General features: G+C 38.7%; 1 protein-coding gene across 1 annotated transcript in view; it reads right to left on the bottom strand.

Annotated features, from left to right (window-relative positions):
• The window catches only part of LOC126884589 (anaphase-promoting complex subunit 7-like), a 37,176-nt gene that overhangs the window by 17,492 nt on the left and 2,890 nt on the right, over positions 1-16,794 (bottom strand). Inside the window, exon 3 of the mRNA XM_050650580.1 lies at positions 1,575-1,739. Within this exon, the coding sequence (XP_050506537.1) occupies positions 1,575-1,739 (165 nt within the window). The remainder of the gene's footprint in view (positions 1-1,574; positions 1,740-16,794) is intronic.

Below are 16,794 nucleotides of genomic sequence, written 5' to 3'. Positions count from 1 at the left end.
AATGAAAAGAATGTCAGTCCCTATTTTTTTCAGCGAAAAAGTGATCGGAAGCAACCTCCTAATCACCACCCTAATTAAAATTAGTCATTGATCTTATTTGGTCTTCTTTATTTATGTATTATTAATAGGTTCTAGAAGTTTCACCGGCTTAGAATGATTAGTTTAAAAAAAAATGAGTTAAAAGCGAATAACGAATTTTTGTAGTTTGGAAAACAATGGCTTTTCTTCGGAATAGAAAGATTAGCATCAGAGATACGAAAAATGTTTAAAAATGAAATTGTAGCTTGTTTAATTCCCAAGAACCATGTTTGCAAAAATTGAGTGAGCTATTGACAATTAAAACTTGTAATAACATGCAAAAACCACCTTTACCAACCCTTTCAAAGTCACCTCTTTTTGTTACTGACGATTTTAAAAATATTAAATATTAATAGGCTTATAGATCTTGTAAAAACCTACAAAATTCTTTTTTACCAAGCTTTCTAAAATAAAAAATAAAAAACTTTCGGTTAAAAAAAATCAATATATTTTATTGAAAAAAAAAAGGAGAAATCTAACTGGAAGCATAATAATGTAAGTTAGCGGTATTTTTAGTCATTGGCCTTATTCATTCTTCTTTATTTATGTATTATTAATAGATTGTAGAAGTTTGACTGGCTTAGAATGATAGTTTTTAAAAAACTGGAGTTAAAAGCGAATAACGAATTTTTGTAGTTTGGTAAAAAATGACATTTTCTTCAGAATAGAACGATTAGCATCAGAGATACGAAAAAATGTTTCAATATGAAATTGTAGGTTATTTAATTCTGATTTTTTCGATATAAAACTAACATGTTGTTAGCTATTTTCTTGTGGCATTTTTATAATCAATTACTTTTAACGGGAAATAAGCCACAATTTTAACAAAAAAATGATTTTATTAACGTTTCTAAGCCCAAATCGGGTTTCGCTGTCAAAATTCAAAATACTACTAAAGTAAAATAAAAATATATTAATAAAATTTAAATAATAAAAATAGAAACGTTAATAAAATCATTTTTTTCTTGGTAAAATTGTGGCTTATTTCCCATTAAAAGTAATTGATTATAAAACTAACACTTTCGATAGCCAATAAATCGAAAACTATTAATTTTATCAAAAAAATGTATAGAACATTTTTGCTTAGAATGAATGTTTTTATCAACTTTTGTGGTCAAAATATAATAAAAAATTTCCACCCCCGAGATGGGGTGGCAACCACCTCCATGGTAAAAGCGCCTTTCGACATCATATAGATTTTGATCCCTGGACTATCCACTACTTATTCTAAAATTTTCACGTATGCGAAGTATGGACGAGCCAAGAATACTTCCGAGAACCACGAAATGGAAACCAAATAGAAGGAGAAAAAGGTGATGTTCTACTCTAGATTCTAGATTACAGTGAAACGGACCAATAAAAACGGCAATGGAAAAAAGACACCTCACTGAAGAAGATAATATACAACAAGAAGAAATGAGGATTGGGATGTGGTAAACGGCAAACAGAATGTGCTGTGTAACGCCACAGATAAGTAAGTAAAATGTTCATCTTACCTTAACTCCCATTTTCAAAAGATTTTCAACTGCTTCTAACGACATAGGACATTCTCTCAGAACTTCTTTAAAACAGGTTATTGCAGCTCTTTCTTGCCCAACTTCTTTATAAATATTTCCAAGAGCCATATTTACTTTTGGAGTTCGATGTCTAGCAAGAATCATCTTAAAATATAAAGAGCTAAATATATATAGATTAAAAATAACAGATAAATATAAATAAAAAGGAGTAAAAATATGACAAGTACTGTGAGGACAACTTTAAAAATAAGGTATAACATTGCTCTGATATTCTAAGTACACTGGATTCGATATCAATCATTAAAACTATCAATGATCTCATTTAATTTTATTTTCTATCTGAATTTTAGCAGTAATCAACACGCTGGAAACCATCGCTCTACAAAAATCTGGCAATATGTGTGTTCTCTACCATCATAGGTCGTAAACAATTGGCATACACCTTCCTGAAATAACTGGAAATTCAACTATTTGCAAAAATTAATTAATGTTTTTCAATTAAAAAAACGTATATTATTTATATAGTAATGGTTTCTTTCTTGGAAATTGATAGTTAATAATATAGAAGTAAAACAAATAGTCCAGGGAGATCTGCTTTTAATTGGACATTTATGAAAAAATCGAAAACTTTTGCTTTTTGCTTCCGTATTTTCGCCTATAACTTTGTTCCTACAAATATACAAAATATTGCTCCTACAAAAAAAATTATAAAAAACTAAAATATTCAGTTTTTAATTTTACATATTCAACTAGTTAGAAATTGAAAATTTAATGTTTGTTGTTTAAAAATAGTAATAATTGGGAAAAAGTGCAAAAGAAATGAGTTTTTCCTTTAAAATTTTTCGACCCTTTAAACATAACTTATAGCCTTCATATTCCGCCTAGAAAAAAAACTTTAAAATAGGACGGAAACGTGTGCTGCCTAAACGTCGTTAAGATCGGTTTAATAATTAACTATTTATATGGGAAATAGGCCACAATTAAATTGAAAAAAATAATTTTATTAACGTTTCGACGCCCAAATCGGGTGTCGTTGTCAAAATACAAAATTCTACTAAATTAAACAAAAATGTTGTTGCTAAGTAAAATATTCTTCTAATAATTATTTAATCTAACTCATTTATATTGGCAGATAAATATATATTATATATAAAAGAGTCAGATTAAATAAATTATTGGAAGAATATTTTACTTAGCAATAACATTTTTGTTTAATTTAGTAGTATTTTGTATTTTGACGACACTCGATTTGGGCGTCGAAACGTTAATAAAATTATTTTTTTCTACGGCCGTGCTAAAAGAGACACTTCCACGCACGCATTATGTTTCCGAAAGTTGCACTTTCTCGCACGGCGTACGTGAAAGTAAATTTTCCCGAACGGCGTGCGGGAAAGTAAAATACCTTGTAATATGGCATTATAATATACAGAGAGAGTCTGTAAAGTGGAATAAATTCAATATCTCAAATACTAATTGTTTTTTTGGAAAATGCTCAGACCCGTCGATTAGTATTTCAAATTGTCCTTTTTGACATTCAATAAAAATGTATACAGGGTGTCCCAATTTAGAGATATGACGTCATCGTCGATTTTCTTAAATGGCAACACCGTCATTTTGATAGCTAATTTGATAGGGTTTGTAAAGTTATAGATAACTGCAAAATATCAAATTTTTATTCTCTACCATTTACAAGATAATAGAAAATAACAAAGTTATACCTGTAATTTGGAATATATTCAATAATTAAAATACTAACTGTTTTTTTGAAAAATGCTCAGACCCGTCGATTAGTATATCAAATTGTCATTTTTGACATATAATAATAATGTATACAGGGTGTCCCAATTTAGAGATATGACGTCATCGTTGATTTTCTTAAATGGCAACACTGTCATTTTGATAGCTATTTTGATAGCGTGTGTAAAGTTATACACATCTGAAAAATTTCAAAATTTTATTCCCTACCATATTCCATACCTTATTTTTTATCTTTGAAATGTTAAGTATTTTTTTATGTATTTATCTATTTATTTGATGTATTTTAATTTATTAGAGATAAATAAATGGTTAAACATAGTCTTCATAACTGAATATGCAATAATGTAACAAATTAACAAACATTGCATAGTATGGAAAGTGTGCTTTGGCGACTTTTCAATTGGCGACAATTCTTGTTTTGTTGAATTGTCAGTTAGAATATGTCAGTTGGAGAGTTTCATTTTTCGATTCTGCAGGTTTCTTGCTGATATGCCACATTTAAGTGAGGTAGTGTGTGCTAGAACTGTTATTTTAAGAAATGAGGGTTACAGACAAGAAGATATTGCGTGGATGGCGAATATCCATCAGTCGACTGTTTCTCGTATAGTAAAGCGATACAGTATTTCTCATGATCATCTTTCAGTGCGTCACAGTTTTTCGATTTCTTTCTAACGCATTAAATTGTATGTGACAGAAAAAAAGGCACGTCGGTGATTACATTTCGTCGGTGACATTTTTATAACATTTATTCTAGTTATTCTAGTTGTCGATAGATGGCGCCATAATAAAAAAATAATTTTTTTTTAATTAGATAATAATACTACAAATATAATCTGTATAATTTATAAGACTATACAAATCAAAGAAAATACCATTTTATAAATGCAAGAAACACATTTGATTTGTTTTTATTCCAAATTGAAAATAAAATGTGACAACTGTCAGATTTAACTAAAATGTCATGTTAGAATAAATGTCATAAATGTGTATTATCACGGACTTACCCCTTTTTCCTATCATTTGTTACGCACTGAAAAATGATCATGAAAAGGACAATACAATCAGACTGGGGAATACAAAAGGCGACTTGGTCAAGGAATGTACAACGCCAAGAGATGACCAATATTTAAGACTTATATCTTTGCGAAATCGTACACTTACAGCTTCTTATCTCAAAAATGAGTTACTGATCACAAGACAAGTTAATGTAAGTGCCAAAACTGTGACTCGAAGACTTCAAGAGGTTGGTATGAATCCAAAACAGCCTGCCAGAGTTCCACTTCTACCACGGCATAAAACTCAAAGGTTGTACTTTGCTAGAGCCCACGTTAACTGGAACGAACATCAATGGAGAAGAGTTCCTTTCCCAGATGAAACGAGGATACAATGATGGAAGCCAGATGGACGTGATCGAGTATACAGAAGGTCTGGGGAACGTTTCGCAGAATGTAATCTTGTATAACATGTTAGTTTTGGTGGCGGTTTTATCATGCTATGGGGTGGCATTAGTTGGGAGAGTCGTACGGAGCTTATTGAGGTGAATATTGGAATGAATGCTGACTGGTACATACGGAACATCCTTTAAGCATGTTTTTCCTTATGCCGGCTTCATTGGGTACGATAACTTTGTGCTAATGCATGATAATGCCCGTGCACATACCGCAGGAACAGTCATACAATATTTTGAGGATTTTGGAGTTGAGGCTCTAGACTGGTTACCAATGAGCCCTGATGCAAATCCCATAGAATATAGAACATATACGGGACATCCTAAAAAGACGTATACGAGCAAGAAATCCAGCTCCCAACTCAATTGCAGAATTAAGAATTGCTGCACAGGAAGAATGGAATCCACTTCAGCAAGACACCATCCAAAATATTCTGCGAAGCATGCCTAGAAAGATGCAGGCACTCATTAGAGCTAGAGGAGGAAATACTAGGTACTAAATTGTTACAATGTTGCCGTAAAAAATTGTTCTATTGTCGTTATTTTTTCTTTTTCTAATTAAATGTTATAAGCAAAATTAATTTCTCTTAGTTGTGACTCTGCAATATGCAAGTTACTTGACAATAAATATACGTAGGATAGTTCCTCCTCTGGGAACTGTAATTTGTCCTCGACGTTGGTGGGGAGGCCGAGTAACTGGTCTTGGTCTCTGATTCTTGTGAGGAGAGCACGACCAGTGAAACCAAACACAGTCCCAGCGTCCAGCGTCTGTGCACCGGGTGGTCGCCGGACACCGCCGCTGGACGCTAAAAGGCGCAGCAACTGAGGCGAGCAGATGCTGCGTCTTCGCCTTCAGCAATTGTCTTTCTACCCTCCAACTTTCCTGCGGCTACAAAAACCCCACATTGCTCGGATCGCCTCATCCAAACATGAACGGGGTTCGGGGCCTACTCGATCTCCGCCAAACTCTTTTTCATTCTTAGAATGAACATTTCTCTCCAAATGTAGCCGACATGTCTTACCCCCACCCAATCAATGTCCCCACCACATTCCTAACCCAATCCCGCTAAACTGGGGAGGCAGCAGTTTGCGCGGAAACTCCACGTAGACTGTGAATACAGACTGCCACTGCGTCCGGAGGCAACCGTGACAAAAGCCTAGAGGAGTAAACCTCAATAAATAATCCGGAATCCAAGATGTGAGACACCGTGTCGAAGGATGGATGGCCACACGATACGTGGTCATAAACGGTTCCCTCGGGGCACCTGGCGAAACCCCGTTGAAACGTAGCCTTACCACCACATGCGGGGCTCTGTGGTGGCGGAATAGTATTTCCCTAGCTACTCGTGGGACCAAAATGGCAACACAGCAAACACAAAAAACCGCGGGCGACCCGGGCGGTACACCGGGAAGAAACAGAGACTTCAGGAGGAGGCAAAACTCTTTACCAGAAAATAGTATCGAAAATAATCTAAAACGGAAACTGAACATGGATGACATAGCAGTCAAAGGTATATACAAAAAGAAACCATGTAGCGAAGCTACTGAACTACTGGATTACCTTGAGGAGCTAACTGTACAGTTAGATAAGATTGGTAAGCAAATAAAAGACACTCCGAATACGGCCAAGCCAATAAAGGAGCAGGTCTGCCTTATGAGAAAGAATCATGCTCTACAAAGATTTGAACGTTTAAAGACGTGGCTAATAAATAACTCTATAGAACCAGTGGAGCCCTTAACGGTTGATACCGAGACACAAGTGGACCTGGAGATCAAAAAACCAGCCACAGCTGAGATCGGAACCCAAACTGACGCCTGGCACGGCCCTCCCGGGGCGGTCAAGATGGCGAGTCTCGAGGGAGTGCATACGTACGCCGACTTTATGAGACATGCCCGTTTTGACTGGCCTGAGAGGATATTCAAGAAAACTAAAACCGAGGTCCGAAGCCCGCTAGAGTCCACCTGCAACACTAAAGTGGTGGCTCTTGAACCAAATGATCAGGAAATGGCCTTCTCTATACAAAGATTGTTTAGGGACAGATACCCTACATTGTCCACCCTCAAAGGGGATTTCGAAGTACTTGAAAATACTTACACAGTGAGAAGGGGGGGAGTAAGAGAGACGACAGAAGAAAAAATCATAAAGATGACATCCCGTACACCTGAGCAGCTTTGGCAAGCCTTGGTGCGCGCCAGAGAAGAAGTAAAAGCCGGAGACTCCGTGGCACTCCACCACGTGAGCTATATGACAGTAGCCGACCTAAGGAAAATGGCGGAGGTCATCTTTTCTAAGACCGACGTGTCGAAAGTTGTAGTACATACCACGGCGACGAGACGCGAGAGACCCACATATGGGTTCATAGTCACAAAGAAGGATGCAACATATTCCCAGCTATTGGAGGGCGTGGAAAAGGCTGTCGGTTGCACTCAAGCTAGGGAGGCAATCCAGAGTTTGCGCAGCACCAAAGATGGAGGGCTTCTAATCACTCTCGACAAAAATCAAGACGCGGCTAGTGAAATTAGGAACGCCATCGCTACTAAGGAAAGCGGGCTCACGGCGAAACTCGTGGGCACCGAGAAGCAAGCCATAGTACACCTCAGGGGTATGACGGCAAACACAGAGGAGGCCCAGATAAAGGCAGCCATAATACAAGAGCTGGGGGCATGGGAGCCGAACTTCGCTATCAAACAGATTCGGCCTATGCGCAGCGACACAAAAGCAGCGACATTAATATTAAGCGCGCAGGCAGCAGGTCGACTACTGGATATTGGATACTTGAAGGTGGGCCTAGCCCGATGCGAGGTCGAACGGAGATACATAGTGAGGAAGTGCCAGAAATGCTGGAGCTTCCTACACGAGGTATCGAAATGCGACGGTCCGGACCGCACGGGGTTATGCCTTAGATGCGGCAAGGCCGGTCACAACGAGGAGAGCTGTAAGGAAGAGGAGTTTTGTGTGACATGCAATCAGGCCCATAGGCATGGAAGCGGCAAATGCACCGCCTTCAGAGAAGCCTTGCAAAGAGCAAGAACGGCGGAGCGAAACAAGACATCTGATGCCCCCTTTTTCCGAGTTCTCCCGCCCACCAACGGGACCGGTCCCATAGACGAAGTTGCCACAAGCAAAGAGAAGGAGGCTACAACCAGTGGGACAACCAACCCACCAACTACGAAAAAAACTCTGACCAAGGCAAACGAGACCTCCGGTTTCACCGCTACGACAAGCAGGCAACATGAGGGGACTCCAACAAACGAGGCCTCCGGTTGCACCTCCACCGAAGAAGAAATGGAGAAAATGGACGACGAGGTGTTCCATGGAGGCGTTTTTCCAAATGCGAGTAAGCTGTTACAACAGTTTGACGACATGCTGGGCGCGGCCACCGAGGGCCTGCGTTGCTCCAGGGAACAATCCCCTCAGGGTGGGTCCACCTACCCGTTAGACAGAGCCTAGAGTCTAGACTCTGACCCGTATAGATTCATACACGCGCAATGGCGGTACCCAGGAATAAACCTCTTAAAGTTTTGCAAGTTAATGTAGGAAGAGCCAAGGTGGCGCATGATCTGGTCCACGCGAAAGCCCTGGACATCGAGGCGGACATGATCGTTGTCCCGGAGCCGAACAAGAACATATCTACGAAGTTTGGCTGGATTTCGGACACCCTCTCGGATGTTGCTGTTTACCTTGTGAACAAAAATATTGCTATTAAAAAGATAACCAAGAAGGAGGGGGTAGTCAAGATCAACATGCTTGACGTGGCTATCATTGCTTGCTATATATCTCCAAACATCAATATGACGGTTTATCGGGACAAGGTGGACAGCATCATGGAAACAGCTTTGGTGGAGAATAACTTTGTAATCGCAGGAGATATAAATGCGAAATCTGTTCTATGGGGATCTCCGAGAAATGACCGCAGGGGTGAGATGTGGAACGACTGGATCTTGTCGTGCGACCTGATTATTGCCAATAATGGCAAACATACCTTTGAGAGAGGAGTTTCACGAAGCCACATCGACGTTACGCTGGTGTCAAGTAAGTATGCCAGGAAAGTAACGAACTGGGACGTGCTGGACGATAACTTGTTCACGTACCACAGATACATTTTCTACGAGATCGGCACCAAGGGGATGTCAGGTAGCGGCAGAAGGATCCTCTCCTTCAATAAGGAGAGATTTACCGAAAATATTGGGAATCTGCGTGGAGAAGATATTAACTTCCACTCTTTCAGAAGTGCGGTAATACGTGCATACAAAACGAGCAAAAGCAGCACATACACATCGTATACTGTGCCATACTGGTGGAATGAGGATATACAGAATAAGCGCACTAACTCCTTTAGGATGAGACGTATCGCACAGAGAGCCAGAACCCAGCAGGCAAGAGAAGCATACAAAGAAGCCAAGAAGGAACTCAATAAAGCTATCAGGAACTCCAAGCGTACTTGCTGGAAAAATCTGTGCGATGCGCTGGAAAACGATATATGGGGTCAGGCCTACAAGATAGCAACAAAAAGCCTGAGAATGGAAACTCCATATAGACTATCAGAAAATAGAAAAAGGGAAATCGCGAATGTCCTCTTCCCCAGTAAACCGGATACTTCGTTCGTCCCGAATGTATGCACGCGCCCGGATGCAGTTACCCCCATGGAACTTACCAGAGCTGTGGAATCATTAAAGACGGGGAAATTTCCGGGACCAGACCGTGTGCCATCCGAAGCAATCAAACTGTTGACTAATGCGAAACCGGAACTAGTAACGAACATCATGTCCCAGCTCCTTACGGCCCAGGAATTTCCCGACGCGCTAAAGTGGGCACGCCTCACACTAATCCTGAAACCCGGAAAGGACCCAGGAGAGGCTAGCTCTTTTCGACCAATCTGTCTCTTAGATTGCTTAGGCAAGTTGTACGAAAATATAATCAAAAACCGCTTGGAAGCAGAACTAGAGGAGAAGCACGTAATTTCGGCTAGGCAATACGGTTTTCGAAAGGCAAGATCGGCGATTGACGCGGTAAAATACATCACCGACGGTGTAGGGAATACAAGAAGGAGGTGGGCCGTGATAACTATGTTCGACGTCAGAAATGCGTTTAACTGTGCAAACTGGGGTTATATTATACAAAAAATGGAAGCCGCCAATATCTCAGAATACCTAATAAACATTGTTAAAAGCTACCTCACAGATAGGTATGTAACTGTGGAGAAAAATATAGATATAAAGCTAACAGCCGGGGTACCTCAAGGCTCGGTGCTCGGCCCAACTTTATGGAATATTCTATACAATGGAGTGCTAGAGATTCCATATGGCAGAGATAGTGTAGCCGTGGCCTACGCCGATGACTTGGCCATTCTCACGACTAGTGACATGTATCGGGTGTTAGTTGAGACCGTAGAAGATTGCTACAAGAAAGTGAATGATTGGATGATTGACAATGACCTTGAACTTGCAGATGTCAAAACAGAGGTCACCATCCTAAAAGCCCCGAGAAATGGGCCAGACTTGTTGTTTCGCTTAGGAAATAACAACGTCCAGGCGACGCGCTGCGCTAAATATCTGGGTATAGACCTCGACAAAGGACTTAGATTCACTAAACACCTGGAAAGAGTGGTGAAGAAGGCGGAAGTGCAGACGACGGCCCTCCAAAAAATTACACCTAATATTGGAGGTCCGAGCAGTTCCAGGAGAAGGCTATACCTACATATCGTTCAGTCTACCCTTCTGTACGGAATCCCAGTCTGGTTCGGGGTACTAAGATACCAAAAGTACAGGGATATGATAACAAGAGCGCAGCGTAAACCTCTGTTGAAAGTCACCAGTGCATATAAAACTACTTCTACCAAGGCCTTGCAGGTGATAGCGGGCGAGCCCCCCATTCACCTATTAGCCAAGGAACGCCAATTATTATACGAAAACGGCAATGGTCACGTACCGGAAGTAAGATCAATCGCACGCGTGCGGATCATAGAAGACTGGCAAAGGGAATGGGAGGCAGAGCACACGAAAGCCCAGTGGACTAAGAGGCTGATCCCAGATGTTGGGACGTGGTACGACTGCAAGTTTAGGCGTGTCAATTATTATTTTACCCAATTTCTAACAGGACATGGATCCTTCAGAGCATTCACTTTCGCAATCGGGAAATCAAACGATGACACGTGTCAAACCTGCCACGTGAGGGAGGATGCGGAACATTGTATTTTTAGATGCAATGTTTTCGCCCGTGAGCAGGGCACCCTGCGAAATAGGCTAGGCGACTTTGGACCTGATAATTTTCTGCGAATAGCGACTAGCAGTAAGAGCAACTTTGAAACCATTATTGATATTGTAACAAAAATAATGAAGCGTAAGTCCCTAATGGAAAGGTTGGAGCAAAATGGCTGAGGTGGGTCACTCCAGGCCATTACAAAACGTAAAAAAATGCAAAAAAAATAAAAAAATATATGTATATGTGTACGTATGTGTATAAAAAATATATATATGTATATATTTAAAAAAATTATTATGGTGGTCCAATACAAATTTTCAACACCTTAATTCTCTTTACTAAAGACAATTTTCTCTTCCTCTTGAGAGGAATCCTTGATCCAGGACCATAGATACGATAATGCCTCTAGCTAAGTTTCTCCGCTGCTCTGGTGAAACTTTTTGAGCCAGGACCTAGTCCACAAGCGTTTGCCGCTTTTAGGCAGGTGCTTTGGGTCCAGTTATTCAAACTTAAGATACAGACTTCCTGCTATGTGCCTGCGGCTTCTAGGCAAGCATAATAGGATTTCTTAACACGTAAGATATCTCCAGACATCCTTTTTAGACTGCGCGGAATATCCCCATGTTTCGTTCATCCACTGAGCACGTTCAGGGATATTCCGGGTCGGAAGAGGGGGTGGTTTTAGTTGGTAGGCGGCTGGTTATGGGGGGCACGCGGGACACATGGGTCATACTCTGGTCTCTGTGCCTTGGCGTGTTCTCCTCTCCTGTCCGAGTCCAACAGTACTAGGGACATCTTCCCTAGTCAGCTAAGAGCGTTCCACCTCAGTCCAAAAAAAAAAAAAAGGATAGTTCAGCTCAACTTATTTAGCAACTAAAAGTACAAAAATTTTTAAAAGGAAAAAGATATACTTCAAAAATAAAATATGCAATATTTTTGTCTGTGAGTGTATAAAGTTTTCTATTGAATAAACTTAAAAACGACCTGCCACAATTAAAACTTCCCCTGTTCCAGTGTTCTCATACATTCAAAGTTTGTCCGACTAGACACTGTTAAGCTACTAACAAATTTGCCTCCTAACCATAAGTGATAGAAGGCTCGTTTTTAAACAAATACCCTCATGTCTCAAGTCAACATGCATAAAAAAGAAAAAATCCTTTGCCCGTAAAAGGACGATCGAAGTGTTAATAGGAGGGGGGGGGGAGTGCAAGTTCAGAAATAAAAGCTGCATAGAAAGAATGTTTATTATAAAACACGCAAAAATTTTTATATAAAAATGACAAGGGTATTTGTTTAAAATCGAGTTCTCTATCACTTATGGTTAAGCGGCAAATAAATAAATAAACCGAATGCATTGTTTTTTTTAGGAAGCGTCTTTCAAAGTTCTATAAGTGTACAAATTTTGAACTTAGCTAATAACATACAAAGGTGGATAAAACCATTCCCGAATACATTATTCCATGACAAGAAAAGCAGATACAAGTGAATGTACAATGTTAGATTGAAAAGAAAATTAAATTGTAAGAACAAGAATAAAAGTCTCAAAAGTTTTAATTATTTGGACAACATTTTTGGATTCCCATAATTATATATATATATATATATATATATATATATATATATATATATATATATATATATATATATATATATATATATATATATATATATATATATATATATTTTTAATAATGAAATCAGATAAGTAAGCAGAATAACAAGAAATTAAAAACGCATACAATATGTAATATGTATCAACAAAAAGATGTGAAAGTTTACCACTGAGTAACATCCCTTTTTTTTTTAATTACATCCAAAATTCTTTGAGGCATAGTTTTTTCAAAGTTTTGGCAAAATTCTGGTGTAAGTGAATCCAATTGCAATTTTTTCTTTAATTTGTTGACGGATCTGGCAGAATGCTTCCTCAATGCTTTTTTTTTATTTCACGCCATATAATTTCTATTGGGGACAAGTCGGGACTTTTCCAGAAGTGGTATTCCATGATCTTCAATCAATTTTAGGTATGGCCTTTTTCTAGATATGGCAGCTGCACCATCCTGTTGGAAGCAAAATCTGCCACTGATGTTAAACTGCCATAATCGATAAAAGGGATTCTTCTGAAATCTTCAAATATTTGCCTGTATTTACATATATCCATTAATAAAATGCAACTTTCCCACAATTTTAGACTACATGCTGCCCTAGATCATGACATACACATGAAAATTTGACTTTTCTCTTGAGACGATGAAAAGCTTCATTTTTCCTTCTACTGTCTACTCGTTGTTGTAGACTGCAACACACATTTAAATCTGGACTTATCACTTCATTGTATTGCATCCCATCCTGTATAACTTCAATACATTTCTTTAAGTATTCTCTTAAGTTAGGTTATATTTAACATGACTGGGTACTTAACCACCTTTCCAGTCAACCTCAGAGGTCTATTATGGCTCATTTCTAGGTTAGTTGCCCCTTCAGACCACCTTTTTTAACAAAATCTATTGTGGCTTTAAATGACTTCTATTAAGTAGTAGGACACAGAACTAGTGTTGGAAAATCCTCGAGAATGAAAAATCAGAGAATATTCTCAAGAATATTCTCTAGATATTCTCGATATGGAGAATTTTCTGAGAATGAACCCTATGGCGCACTTAGGCATATTGTTGAAGATGAAATAAGGTATTAAAAATCATGAAATTATATACAAAATTATGAGACTAAACAACAGTGTTCTTTATAGGTTTGTTCCAACATGAACTTTTGGACGGTCCAGAGACCGTCACGAAACTACTTGTACCGTTTGTTGTGCGCATGTTCGTAATTGTATCGCCCAGTTATCGTCCCATGACGGTAATCATATATTTGTCATTTTTATTGGTGACAGCTTGTGTGCTTTTAGTCGATCAAAGGCTCAAAAACTTTAAAGAATTAAGTCCTAGTGCGCAAGTCAGTCCAACCAGCACATTATGCATTTGCCCGATTACTGAAATGATCATCACGAAACCGTCACCGAAAGATCACAATTCTTGTTGGAACAGTGGGAAGGACGATCCGATGACGATCATATTTTTGTTGGAACGGATTTTGTTTACTGCGCAGGAGCATTACCGTTTCGTGACGGTTCTCGGTCGTGTTGGAACAAACCTTATATATAAACAAAATACAAAAACAACAGGGAACACAAAATTTATTTGATAAAAAAATTAAAGTTTCTTCTTAACAACAAATAATGCAAGTAATGGATGTGGTGATTTAATCAGAAAAACATGAGGCCTCAGGTTCAGAATCTATTTCTATCATTAGCTCATCCTGGTCATCTACATTCTATATTTCAATGTACTGTTGAGAAGTTGTGGGATTTTATTTTTCACCAGTCGTCAGCTCAGTCATGGATTGGTCTACGTCTAAAGGGGCATTTAGATGGGATAGTTTTTGAAGCAATATGTTGCCGAAAATATATATTTGGTATGTTTCTGGCAACATTACAGCAATCTAATGAAAATATCGCCGTTTGACTGAGCCATGTGGCCGAAATCTTAATGGTATTTGAACACTATTGCAGTGCCTGATGCGTTGCCGATAAAGTCGAACAGCTGTGAAAATTTTGCATGTTGCTCTGTATTTCCTGTACTCTGTTGAAATTTAATTTGGTTTTGTCAAAACATACAAAGAAAAGATGAATATGTGGTCCAATGAAATCACAATAAGGTTTATTAATGCAGTACATTTACGTCCAAAGTTGTGGAACTTGGCATACTTCTGGAACTATGAGACAAATGGAAGAGTAGTGCACCCTGAATAAATACATTAAACTAAAACTGTTAGTATATATAAATAACAATTGCTAATCTTGTTGAGATTGGTATGGCGTTCTCATGTTTGATCTTTCTTCTCTATTCTTGGTCCTATCATATTTATTAATAGTTCGAAATCACTTTTAGACATTCTTGTAAAATTCTTAAACAAAGAATTGTCTAGCAATATTTCCATAGTTAAATTACTCATTGTTCGCGTTTATTTAAAAAAGCCGTATCCACATTTTCCGTTTTTTATTTTATGTATTGTCTTAGCACGATTAAGGAAATATTCTCGTTCTCGAGAATATTCTCTTCTTACATCACTACACAGAACGTGTCCCACAGTCCCACCATTAGCCTGACAGAATCTGTAATTTCCACTTTCTGTTAGTCTGACTTTGTTCATGTGCCCCTTAACACAATAGTGTCGTGTTGGGAGAACTACAATGATTAGCAGATTATTTCTATTCATATCTAGTAGATCTTTGGATCCCATCTTTGAAGGTTCACACATAAAAGCTTCGAATGTTCGAGACCTATTTGTTCATGTTACATTTCATCTTCCACCCAGTCCGATATTGTTTTTTTTTGCTGTGCTTCTTGCTATGTTAATGACAGGCTCTGGGCCTATGAATGTTTCTTTTGCCCCTCTCCTGGCAAGTAGATCAGCCTTTTCATTCTCTTCAATACCAGTATGTCCAAGCACCCAGAGTAAACTGACTTGGTTACCTATTCTGTCAGATTCTAGAGATTTTGTCCCCTGAAAGTCATCTATTATGAACCAATCATACTACAGTACTTGGCTTATTGTACATATTCCATTGTTTTATGAAACCCATTCCAGAATTCTGGAACCCTGCACTAGCTTATACAGGTCTGGTGGGTGCAATATATATTTTGTGTCACTTCGTTGTCTCAAAGTGTGTGCCGCCTGCGATCCAATGCCTCGCAGTCATGCAAGGTACCGCTGACTGTTTCAGGTTCTCTGTTACAGAATATGTAGCTCAAGTCTCCATGCAACAGCTCCATTGTATACAGGTTCTCCTTAACTGGCGCATGCCCAGTGAGGAAACCTGTTATGACTGTGAGCTGATTCCTGCTTATTTTCAGCAACAATTGATCCCTACTAGCACATGTCTGTCCTATATAAATCTTGACATGTGTTTGACTGGGTATACCCTCCCAGTATGAGTTGCGCTGGCTTTTTATCCAGGCTTTTTTACGTTCACAGAGATGCTTTTTAGCACTACAACAGGTGGATCTGGACCCAAATACAAGCACACTTAATGTCAACCCCAGGATGATCATAGTAATTAAGTACCTTTGATCCTTAAGATTAGTTAACCCTTCCAGTCACCATGTTCGTTTAAACAAACATCAACTTTTCATAATCGCCAACAATAGCTATTTCACACTTTTTATGGTGAATCACCGTGATCCTTTAGGCAAACATCGTCTTTGTCCATTGTATTAGTCACAGTACCTGACAAACTTGTTCCTAATAGCTTAGTTTGGTTTATAAATAGCGCATGGTAACACATCTCTCTTCTTCTTCTTCTTCTTCTTAACTCAGGCGAGACTCGTTAGTCTCTGGCACTTGGTCATAAGACCTTTGTACCAAACCCTATTCTTCTCCTTAAACTTTAATAAGTCCTGTGGCCTCAACGAAGGCCAACAGTTTTCTTATTGGTAGTTTTAAGATCTCTTCTGGTTCAAACCTCACTTGACCAGTGAAGTTCTGCCTTACATCACCTAGCACACTGCAATAGCATAGTATGTGTATGGCAGTTTCTTCTTCCATTTCGCACTTTCTGCACCATGGTTCATTCACCTTACCTAGTTTGTATAGGTGATTTCTTAAACGACAATGTCCAGTCACCATTTCAGTGACCGTTTTGATCTCTTGTTTATTGAGGTTCATCAAACTGTTCGAGAGTTTTTTATCAATATTCTTGATTATTTTTTTAGTCTGGATTTGCCCTTGAGTAGTTC

Source organism: Diabrotica virgifera, chromosome 5 (genome assembly GCF_917563875.1).
Source record: "Diabrotica virgifera virgifera chromosome 5, PGI_DIABVI_V3a".
NCBI classification, from domain to species: Eukaryota; Metazoa; Arthropoda; class Insecta; order Coleoptera; family Chrysomelidae; genus Diabrotica; species Diabrotica virgifera.
Note: the sequence above shows the minus strand (reverse complement) of the source record. Positions and strands in the feature narration are given on the sequence as shown.